Below are 11940 nucleotides of genomic sequence, written 5' to 3' on the forward strand. Positions count from 1 at the left end.
GGTGCTAGTTATAATACATGAAGGAAAGAAGCCAACAGTCGGCGAGGTCAAGGAAAGCATTGGGGATTGTACTTTTTTCTTTTAATTTTTTTTTACTTCGGTAATCACATAAATTACTAAGGTAATCTGTTTAGGGGAATGATAATTAAACACAAAGTAGAAGGAAAAACAATGTGCCGACAGTGGGAACCGAACCCACGACCTCCGAAATCACGTCCGGTGCTCTTCCAACTGAGCTACACCGGCCGCTGTCCCACCAAACCCACGACCTGCGAATATCACGTTCGGTGCTCTTCCAACTGAGCTACATCAGCCGCTGTCCCACCTGCTACTTTCTTGGGTATTAATGTTGCCTGTATATACAGGCAACATTAACACCCAAGAAAGTAGCAGGTGGGACAGCGGCCAATGTAGCTCAGTTGGAAGAGCACTGGACGCGATATTCAGAAATCGTGGGTTCGGTTCCCACCATCGGCACATTGTTTTTCCTTCTACTTTGTGTTTAATTATCGTCCCCCAAACAGAATACATTACTCATTTATGTGATTACCTGTTGCCTTCTTTCCCCCCCCCACACACAAACACACACGCACATAAAACCAAAGAGAGCACTTTGTACTACCTCACTAAAATGATGCGTCCCAGTGACTGATGCTATCGGCAGGCGGGAAAAAATTTGCGCACGCGCACGAAGGTTCAAAGTTAGCTCATTCAAGCGCGCTTGTTTTATATCCAGCAGGTGTTCGCAAAAAAAATAATGCCGGATGCTTTTCTAACAGACCTCATATGTATTTATATTTACACACAGCTTTTATAATTCATTTACCTTGCAGAGTGCACCTTTAGAGAGTGTTTTATGAAAAATATGCTTTGACCATACTCTATGTATGTACAGGGAGTGACATCAACAACCAATTCAACAAGGCTCTTGGACCCTGTTCTTTCACACTTCATTATGTGCTTGGAGTGGTGCACAAATCGCGATGAAAATGTCTCGGAGACAACATAAATCTTTGGATGCCCAAAGATATCCTTAAACGAAACAATGTGTGCTACCTTCAGGCAAGTCCCTTGGTTTGTCATTAAGGCAGTGCAGTTTGTTTTGTTTGGCCTCGCATATTGCTCACTGTGGAACATACACCCAGACACTCTAGCACGGTCATGCTCCACAACAGGCCCATTTATGTTGCCAACCTGGTTTCGGACAAAGTCAAGTAATGGCCCAGACACATCCCGTGGCCTGCTCAGAAGTAGAATGCCTCCATTGCTTGCTGGGCCAGTGATAGACAAAAAGTTCTGAGTCCTAGGACTAGCTTGTGCTCTCAGACTTTTGTAGTTGCTCGCCAGCATGAGGCGTTCTACAATTTGTAGGGGCACACCTTTTGCTGATGTCACAAGTTCTTTCAAGTGGCCAATGTTTGACTCAAAAGTAAAGCATGAGTGTGCCCACAGGGGCCCTTGTTTTATCAAACTCTTTGAAATGTGCAGCAGCTGGTGCACATTATATGTCATGTGCCTCTCTCCGTACAGGAACTGCACATCTAGCACAAATTTCACAAGGCAGTCAGTACTGGTTGCAATGTCAGCACTACACACTGTTTCTTGTAGCAGTAGGGCAATGCCCTGTACAAGAAGAGCAAAATGTCTGAAATACTGCCTCGACAGAAAGCCTTCCAATCATGGCAAAGAAAAAAACAACAACCAGTTTTGCCATTCAGAGGCTTTCCAGTATTTTCGGAGAGAGAGGGAGCGGGGTAGCCGAGAAATGCTAAGATGAGGCCTTATACTACAAAGGCGCTCATCAATTGCAGAGAGATATTGCGGACACCCAATATAGTATGGCTCACCTACATATGACAGCCAACATTCTGTTAGCTGCCGTGACACCCCTAGAAGCACGCAGTGCATGTAATCTGGAGAAAAACTCCAGATTACATCAAAGTTTGTAAGGTTGATCAAGGGTGTTGGGCCCTTGACTCCTTCAATAACCATTCCGGTTGCCACAGCCTGGTGCATATTTTCTTTTCTTTCCTCGAAATTTCTTTCAGGTACGATGCAGTCAACTGGATACTTGACAGTTCCTGTTGGGCATAGTAACATGCAAGAAGCAAAAAATAAGAGCCAGTACTGTCATGCAATGGTTAAGCAATGAAAGGACAGCACTTGAAGGGAATTTTCTACAGCATTTTAGAGGAACCTATAGATGCAAGCCATTACAGCTGAACAGAAGTCAACAGCAAAGTGGCAAATATCTTTCCAAGGCCTTCCAACCAATGGTATCAACCCATTCTAATGATTTCACGGTCAACCCCCTAGCTCATGCCAGTCACTTGTGATATCACACATGTAGGGGGATTAACTGCAACATCTTGGCAATCGGTAGGCATCATTGGCAGGAGTGTCTACTTTTACACTTCATTCCTGTGCTGCCTGATTATGGCTTGCAGGCTCGCCTAGTTTGCTTACATACCTGTGCAGAGGTGGCACTTATAGCCTCCACAGCAGTGCTAAAATTTGGCTCTGAATATAATGGGCCCTTCTACAAAAGCCACTCTGAAGGGGAACAACAGCAGTTTGTTATATGAATTGTCAATTTTATTATGCTGACTTTTACATGACCATTCATAGTGAAACTAAGCTGCACTGTTTGGTCATAACTAAAAGAAGCCAGCTGACTAGAACTGTATGAAAACAACTGAGGAAAGGATAGTAGAGAGTAATTACCTCATTTGCACGGCATAAAGGTAATTTGAGAGGCCTCTCTAAAAGTCTACTAAAATGCTGAGCCATTGAAAGAATGAATCTTATGTTAAAGGTGTTGCGTCTCTAATGCTAAGTCAAGAATCTGATTTAGTACATTTATGCCAAACTCTATTTGGGAGAACACGTGGCAAGAAGCAAATTCTGTCTTTCAAGTTAACTGAAGTTCGTCTTACCATCAACAGTCTTCCCAGGATGCAAGCACCATGAACAGCCGTAATGTCCATTGAATTGCATAAAGTGTTGCATAGCTGCTCTGGCAGGTGAATCTACGCAACAGCTAAAGCAGTAGACCTGCAATTAAAGAACGGCACATAAGTTGCTGGTGTGAACAACTTAAAGCGGTGCACAAATTACAGCCAGGTATGATAGTCAACATTTTGATTTGTATATACTGAATTCTAACCAAGTTAACAAATCAAAACCGGAATTTTGAGGGAACAAGCCCTCTATGTGCTTCAGTTTTACTTAGTTAAAACTAAGTAAAACTGAAAGTATTGCAGTTGTCAGATGAGCCACGAGCACTACTATTCATGAAAACATGGCAGTACTTTCAAGACTATGGCCATAACAAATTATGGCGATAGTGCCTCAAGCTGGTGCTAAAATAAATGAGACACGAAATGAGAGAAGTACTCTCTAGGTTCCAGCACAATAGCTTTAACAGATTCTATTAAAAAAGAAACACCCAGGTTCCCTTCCACAATGGCTGATATTTACATTAAACGCACATGACAGGAAATGGAGCCCACACAAGCACATCTGTCAGGCACAGTGACACATCTGGCTACACTACTGCGTGTCTTGAAGCTACAGAAACCACAATAACAGCTTATTATCCTAGCATTTGCTTTCAATCACAATTTCCTCCAAATCCTATATTTACCTTAGAAACCACGGGCTCTGTCGCAGTTCTCCACGTCACGCCACTGTTGTTCAGGTCATTCATTTGTTTCACAAAAGCGCTGAGGAAGATGGTCATGTCAGGATGCGCCTGTCCATACCACAAAGCAGACAAAAGCACATTTTTTTCTCGCAGATGTGGTGGAAGTTCATTTATGGTCAGCTGTATAGGCCAGATCGAGTATTTTGATGATTTAAATACTGGACTGCCGTCGGCATTGAATTTTAGGGTCAGATCACTTTTTGAGTTTAACTTTTGCCTGAACTCCTTGTACAGTAGCCCGTCTGTAATATCGGACATTTCACCGGTGTCTTGTTGGCGCCTTAGGTCATTCTTCTGAAGCCGAAGGTGAAGCGCGTTGGCAACTGAATCCTCCGCGAGGAGGGATTCAAGTTGCTGTCCAACAGGCAGTGTTATAAAAAAATGTCCGTCGAGTAACAGTTGCCGGCCACTGTAGTGGCGTCCGCATTTGGAGCAGCTTCCCTGTACTCGATTTCTCTCGGCAAGGTCACCAGAAACTTCTGCGACGAGCTTCATGCACAGCCCGCAATAAAAATGAAACTTGCAGTTTTGAATTCCAACTCCAACGCTTTTCTTGAAACGGTACTTCGTCGACGGCACATCGTACCTATCAAGAATGTGTATTATAAGTTTCTGCAGCGCTTCAGCTGCCTTCCAGGACAATCCAAACTCCAGGACAAAATTCACCGTCAGTGCAAGTAAATCTTCGGCACTCAAGTCACTGCACTGCGTCTGGTCTGCCATCTCTTCGTCTTCGCAAAAATCTGGAACTTGCGATGTCTCATAGCTTGATGACGTGAGAAACTCCGCAGGTCTCCGCAGTCTGCCATAATCGAGCTCATCATGGTGCGGGGCCTGTCGTGGCGGTGATGTCAGTGCTGGTGAAGGTGGCCGCGTAGATCCTTGTGCTGGCGATGGTGGACACGGAGCTCCTCGCGCTGTTGGCGGTTGGTGCGTCGGGTCTTGATCTGGCGATGGTGGGCGCGTAGATTTCTGTAGATAACTGCTAGTGGAACGCGGAAGGCCAGCACCGCTGCCTGGGTCAAGGTACCGCTTATTTCTGCGGCCCATTTTCATCACCCGAACGATGCTTTTCCGATTACCTGAACGCTCCTGATGCTGATGCTGATGCTGATGTGGCCATTCCCCTTTCTATCGGGGGATCACAAAGTTCTGGATCAGGCCAGGAGAGAAATTTAACAGTCTTATCTGTTGCGCCACCAGTCCTCGAGGCGGCGCTTTGTCGTCTCCACTGCCCTCATTTCCACAGCCTCGTCTCCACAGCCGACGTCACTACCCGAAGAGACTAGGGTAATCCCTAGTCTCTTCGGGTAGTGACGTCGGCTGTAGACCGAGTGCTGTCAAAAGCGCCTCCGTTGGTGTTGGGTCCTCGTGGTGAACTGATGACAATGCCGATGTGACTATCCTTCAGCAGTACATGGCGCTGATTCGAGTAAATGAGCATATTTAATTACACGAAACATACAACTTACCTGAATTTTAGTATTATAATATAAGTCCCTCTGCATATACGGCTTTCTTTTATAACAATGAGTACTGTTCGCTGAACGCCTTTTCTGTCCGTAGTTTGCACACTGGTTTGCATCGATTCTGGGATATGGCAACATGGCCACATGGCAACATTGCGTACTTTTTTTACCTCTTTTTTTGTTGTTCGCAAAACGCAGCCATGGGCGCATGTTAGCTGTCTTTTTCTGATTTGCAATTCGTGATCGCAGGTACTGCACCGCGGCAAAGCCGGATTTCGAAATTGTTAAACCGTTTGTTGAACACTTCGTTGTCCACATCGCGCCGCACGGCCACACGCGATGTTCGCGTTGGTAAGGTTTGTGCATGACATAGACAAAAAGTTGCATGTTATTCCTGCAAAGGACATAAACTTCAGCCCAAAAGACTGCAACGATTTTGACAAGCGGGCTGTTTATTCGGCCTTCTGGCAAGACCCGGTGGACTGAACAGACAGCGGTAATTACAGCGCTCAAGTCCTGATGCTAGCAGGTAATGGCTCCATTTTAACTGTGTATTGCATGCTTTCAAAACCTGTCACGAGAACCTGTCACGAGGTTCTATATAACCGTGCAGAGACCGAACAAGAAATAAAAAAAAGGATGGCGACAAAAAGACTGGCTAAGCCAAAAATTCTGGACTCCGGAGACTCTTCGAGTGACTGCGAAGAACAGACGACAGCCCAAAAGAAAAAGGTGTGCATGCGTTTTTGTTTAATTCTGCAATACTGAAATTTTGCTTGCAAAGTATTGTGTATATTTGTTATATGTCACGTTTTTATTCTTTTTTAACGTTTTAGAACCAAAAGCGATGCATGGCGGCTACCAAAAAAGAACAATATGAGAGCATTCTGAAAAAAAACTTGGACGATGCTCGGAGCAAGGCACCCACGGCACACACAACCCAAAGCCGCGGTAGCTGCCACCGCGTACGTATGCTTGCTCAGCTAGCTATAAGGTGGCTTTTTCTCGGGAAACTTTTGTTTTCAAGTTTGCAAATTACTCATATTAACCATGAATTATTGTTTACATGCAGCCCACAAAGAAAACACGGCGGGTCATCTCTGACTCGTCGTCTGGAAGCGAAGACTCGCTTTGTGCAAAAAGTGAGCTTCTAAAGGCACAAAAAGAAAAAATGATTTGGAAAAACAGAGCCAAAGAGCTTGAAGAAGAAAGGCTGTTCCTAAGGGAGCAAGTTTGCAGCCTGCAGCGGTGCCTGGAGAAAAAGATTTTTGAATGTAAAATTGTATTACTTATTTTACATCTTTGACAATTGAAGATTAGCACTACTTCAAATTTTTACTATTCAGAGCTTTCATCCTGTTTGCATACGTGCCATTTCTTGCAGTGGATGCAAAACACCATTCAACACCTGTACAGGGCAAAAACCAGACAGGTTTGTTGAAGTTTCAGTTTAAGTAATAGCATATGGCATATCAGTGCACTTATTCATGTGGGCATTTATATCATCCTTTCATACTATCCTATGTGTTAACTCTTTCACACCTCCTTTGCAATGTCGTTAACATACTATTTCTCCAGCTAGCTCAAACTTTCGATCAAGTACTTGCTACAAATTTTGGGCATAGAGAAAACCATAATATGCTTTAATATATTCTTATATTATGAGCATAAATTTTTGTTTCAGAGCGCCCCACCTTACTTCCATTATTTGAACGGGAGCAGGCTGCAGCTGCCCATGCCCGTAAGTACCATATGCCCGAGAAAGCCGGACAAAGTTTCAATTTATTTCAATAATAGCATATGACGAGTCAGTGCACTTATTAATGTAGGCATCTATATAATCCTTTCATGGAACTTGCAGCTAGCTATTTGTGAGGGGTGAAAATATATAGTTATGCGTGTTCATTCACATTGCAGTGTCGTTAACACGCTATTTCTCCAGCTAGCTCAAGATTTCGATCACATACTTGCTACAAATTTTGGGCATAGAGAAAATCGTGATATGTTTTATTATATTCTCATTATGAGCATAAATTTTTGTTAAACCTTGTTAAAAGCATAAACCTTGCTTCCATCATTTGACTGTGGTCAGGCTGCAGCTGTTCATTCACGTAAGTACCATATGCTCTAGCCAGCAGTGCTACAAATTTTAATGCAACTGACACATTTACTGAAATCTGGCTATAACTGCTGAGCCCGTTGCCACCCTGGAAAACTCCAGTGAAAATGAGGACGCTACATGCTGTAAGTTTGCTTTATGTTGCAATTTTCACAACAAAAAGTGACCTTTTACAAAATTCTGTTTATTGCAGCACCAGATCCAGCAGCGGAATCATCCGAGCTGCCTTCTTTTGGTAAGCTTACTGCCTCATATGAAATTTTATGGCTAAAAACTACTGATGGAAGAGGCTTTCTAAAATCAGTTTTTAATTACAGCAGCAAGACAGGATTTCTCATATTTGGAAAATGGTTCGGTGAGTGGCAATCCTCAGATTTTATCTTCCACAGATTATGCTATTAGTGATTAGTTTTAAAGATGCATTTGTCTTTTTCTTGTTCATATCCTTTCTTTGTGTTTATTTCTTTATGCTCATTTTTACATGGAGTTGTATAAGGTTGAAAACAAAGATGTGGTAAATGCATTTTCACTTATTAATTGGAGCTGCTGTGCATGATGACAGTTTTCCCTGTGATTGATTTTGTCTTGATGCAATTTTGTGCTGAAAGTGCTGTGTAAACTGTACTCTCTTACGCTTGTTATCAGTTCCACCTCTCATTGCCATGTGATCGATTTTGTCTTGATGCAATTTTGTGCTAAAGGTGCTCTGTAAACTACTCTCTTATGCTTGTTCTCAGTTCCACCTGTCAAAAGGAATTACAATCAGTGCTTCTGGGGCTACAAAAATCCTCCAGAATAAGAAAGCCACCTTCGTATGCAAAGATACTGCCCATGCAATCTGGGGTCCAGATGTGCTAGCAGTACGCAGCGTGACTGGAGCCGCTGCTCCAAAGAAGAGGGCCCTGGGCGAGGAGCCCAAACAACCGTTGACGCCACAGAAGGTTGATGTTGTCCTAGGTATGTCTCAGGTCTAGAAATTTATACGCTAGTATTGGTGCATATTCACAATTTTCTGATCTGTGAAAATGATGCATAGCATCTACTATGTGCATATGAGAATATAAAATATAAATAAATGTGCATGCCTGGGAAGATAAAGCGTAAAGTGACACTGATGCGTGACCATTATACGAATAGCTTTGTCCTTGTAACTCTACCATAAATTGACACATGAATTTTCAGTCGGCTAAGGTCTTGATTTCATAACGGCATAATTACTCTAGCAAGTTAAGATGTGATGAATAAACAGCGCTACAGACTAGGACGAAGATCAAGAAGCAAACAGGACAATAGGAGCTGTCTGGTGAAGCACGTGTCCGGTCAAGCATTTTTTCTATGTTTCATGTAAAGTAGGAGTGATATACAGGATTCCGTTATCTTGTGATAAAGTGTATGTGGGTCAAACGGGCAGGTGTTCAGTTACGAGAGCACGAGAAATCATTAAAGATTGGTAGAAGCTCTAAACTGGTTGCGCATTGTAAGGAGTGTGATGGCTGCCATCGTTTTCTAACACGGGCAGGTATTTTGTTGCCCTTCCGGCACAGATTAACCGGGAAATCATTCAGGCCAGGCATATCATGTGATTAGGTGAAAAATATGTTTGTGAACCTTCAATCGCTTTAACAGATAATGAGGTTGGGTTTCTTGAACGTAGTATGTCTGCTGGGTCATCATGACTTGGTTTTTTGTTTAATGTGTAGTTTAGTGCAGCTTGCCTTTGATATTTATACTGTGTGTTTTTTTCAATAAACTTCAGTTGATAGTCAGAAAAAAAAAACACAGCGCCCGTCCTGTTTGCTTCTTGATCTTCGTGACCCAGTTGGAAATTTTCACCTGGGTTGTGTACTTGGACGACGTAGTTGTTTTTTACGAAACATTTGACCAACACCTCGAACGCCTTCGAGCTGTCCTGGAAGCCCTCCGTTCTGCTGATCTCACGCTAAAGCCCCAGAAATGCCACTTCGGGTATACAGAACTCAAGTTCCTCGACCATGTTGTAAGTGCTGATGGGGTGCGCCCGGATAGAGATAAGACTGCTGCCGTCGCACGGTTTCCCGTTCCAGCTAATAAAAGGGCTGTTCAGCGCATCCTCGGCCTGTGCGCATATTATCGGCGTTTCATTGCGGACTTTTCTCGGATCGCAAAACCTCTGACGCGCCTTACAAGGAAGGACACCTCCTTTGTGTGGAACTCTGAGCAGCAGATGGCCTTCTCTTTGCTTCGTGAGCGCCTTGAAACATCCCCGCTTCTGGCGCACTTCGATGAAGCGGCTGACACTCAGGTGCACACTGACGCCAGTAGTATCGGTCTTGGCGCGGTCCTTGTTCAGCATCAAGACGGGTTTGAGCGAGTAATAGCCTATGCTAGCCGCACTCTCTCTCGGGCCGAAATGAACTACTCCACCTCAGAAAAGGAATGCCTGGCGGTCGTGTCGGCTACTATGAAGTTTCGCCCCTATCTTTACGGCGGATCATTTAAAGTCGTCACGGACCATCTTTGTTTGTCATCATCATCATCATCATCAGCCTGACTTAACTCACTGCAGGGCGAAGGCCTCTCCCATATTTCTCCACTTAACCCGGTTCTGTGCTAGCTGCATCCACTTGACCCCTGCGAACTTCTTAACCTCATCCGCCCACCTAACTTTCTGCCGCCCCCTGCTACGCTTTCCTTCCCTTGGAATCCAGTTTGTTACCCCAAGCGACCATCGGTTATCCTCTCTTCGCACTACATGTCCTGCCCTTGCCCATTTCTTCTACTTAATTTCCACTAGAATGTCGGTAACCTGAGTTATTTCTCTGACCCACTCTGCACGCTTCCTATCTCTTAATGTTACCCCTACCATTTTTCGTTCAATTAGCCCTCTGGGTTGTCCTCAACTTAAGTAGAACTCTCTTGGTTAGCCTCCACGTTTCAGCCCCATAGGTGAGTACAGATAAGATGCAACTGTTATATAATTTCCTCTTTAGCGATACCGGTAAGCTTCTAGTCATAATCTGTGAGTGCCTGCCAAATGCGCTCCATTCCAATTTTATTCTTGTTATTTCCTTTTCATGGTCCGGATCTGCGGTTACTACTTGTCCTAAGTAGACATATTCGCCTATACTACTTCCAGTACTTCGCTACCTAATGTAAACTGCTGTTCCTTTCCGAGGCTGTTGAACATTACCTTTGTCTTCTGCATATTGATTTTCAAGCCTACCTTTCTACGTTTCCTGTCTAGGTCACCAATCATTACTTGCAGTTCATCCCCCGAGTTGCTTAGCAAGGCAATGTCATCAGCAAATCGCAGATTACTGAGGTATTCTCCATCTACCCTTATCCCTAACTGCTCCCATTCCAAGTCTCTGAATACTTCCTCTAAGCAAGCTGTGAATAGAACTGGGGAGATTGTGTCTCCTTGCCTAACACCTTTCTTTATGGAAATTTTGTTACTTTCTTTATGCAGAACTATGGCTGCTGTGCAGCCACTATGTATATCTTCCAGCACTTTCACGTACGGCTCGTCTACCCCCTGATTTCGCAATGCCTGCATCACCGCGGAGGTTTCAACAGAGGCAAAAGCTTTTTCGTAATCAACGAATGCTATGTATAAGGGCTGGTTATATTCCGAGCATTTTTCTAGCACCTCAGTGATGGTATGGATACGATCGATAGTAGAGTACCGTTTCCGAAAACCTGCTTGATCCTTTGCTTAATTGCAGTCTAAGGTTGTCCTGATTCTATTAGCGATTACCTTAGTAAATACCTTATACGTAACAGACAGTAAGCTGATTGGTCTGTAATTTTTAAGGTCCTTAGGATCCCCTTTCTTATGAATGAGGATAATGTTTGCATTCTTCCATGGTTCCGGTACCGTCGATGACATCAAGCACTGCGTATACAGGGTGGCCAGCTTTTCTAACACGATATCCCCCCGTCCTTCAGCAAATCTGTAGTTATCTGATCCTCTCCAGCTGATTTCCCCCTAATGCTTTGTTGACCTCGTCCTTCGTAACTGGTGGAACGTCTGACTGTTTTTCCCTACCGCCAATCTCCTTACGGTCCTGACTACTTTAGCTATTGTAGAGATCTGTATAGAACTCCTCGGCTACTTTGACTATTTTGTCCATATTCGTGATGTCGTTGCCCTCCTTGTCCCTTATCGCATACATCTGGTTTTTGCCTATGCCCAATTTCTTCTTTACCGCTTTAAGGCTTCCCCCGTTCTTTACAGCATGCTCAATTTTCTCCATGTTATACTTCCTTATATCGGCCACCTTGCTCTTATTGATTAGCTTTGATATCTCGGCCAATTCAATCTGGTGTGTTGGATTGGAAGCTTTCATACGCTGGCGTTTCTTAATCAAATCTTTCGTCTCCTTAGACAGCTTACCGGTATCCTCTGTAACTATCCTACCGCCTACTTCTACCGCACATTCAGTAATGATATCTCTAAAATTATTGTTCATTGTATACCCTAGTATATGTAGCCATCCTCGTTTAGAGCTGAATATCTATTCTGTAGTTTGATCCTGAACTCTTCTGCCCTCCCCTCACTGCTAATTCCTTGATGGGTTTCTTTCTTACTAATTTGTTGCGTTCCTTCTTTAGATCTAGGCTAATTCGGGACCTCACCGCACTTTCCCGATTACCTCTACATCTTG

General features: G+C 43.7%; 2 protein-coding genes and 1 pseudogene across 2 annotated transcripts; 1 reads left to right on the forward strand and 2 right to left on the reverse strand.

Annotated features, from left to right (window-relative positions):
- Positions 1-627: 627 nt before the first annotated feature.
- On the reverse strand, positions 628-2135 carry LOC146187390 (uncharacterized; annotated as a pseudogene).
- A 776-nt stretch (positions 2136-2911) lies between these two features.
- LOC146187391 (uncharacterized) lies at positions 2912-4762 on the reverse strand. The gene is made up of 2 exons (XM_084608201.1): positions 3647-4762; positions 2912-3054 (listed from the first exon to the last, which is right to left on the reverse strand). The coding sequence occupies exons 1-2, from the start codon at positions 4760-4762 to the stop codon at positions 2917-2919; spliced, it is 1254 nt and encodes a 417-aa protein (XP_084464327.1). The 3' UTR covers positions 2912-2916.
- A 752-nt stretch (positions 4763-5514) lies between these two features.
- Positions 5515-8268, forward strand: LOC146187392 (uncharacterized). Its single transcript, XM_084608203.1, has 5 exons — positions 5515-5652; positions 6248-6449; positions 7488-7529; positions 7612-7649; positions 8032-8268. Exons 1-5 carry the CDS (start codon positions 5515-5517, stop codon positions 8266-8268), a joined length of 657 nt encoding a protein of 218 aa, XP_084464329.1.
- The last annotated feature ends 3672 nt before the right edge of the window (positions 8269-11940 follow it).

The sequence above is a fragment of the Amblyomma maculatum genome, chromosome 6 (genome assembly GCF_055883805.1).
Source record: "Amblyomma maculatum isolate TAMU_Amacu chromosome 6, ASM5588380v1, whole genome shotgun sequence".
In the NCBI taxonomy this organism is placed as follows: domain Eukaryota; kingdom Metazoa; phylum Arthropoda; class Arachnida; order Ixodida; family Ixodidae; genus Amblyomma; species Amblyomma maculatum.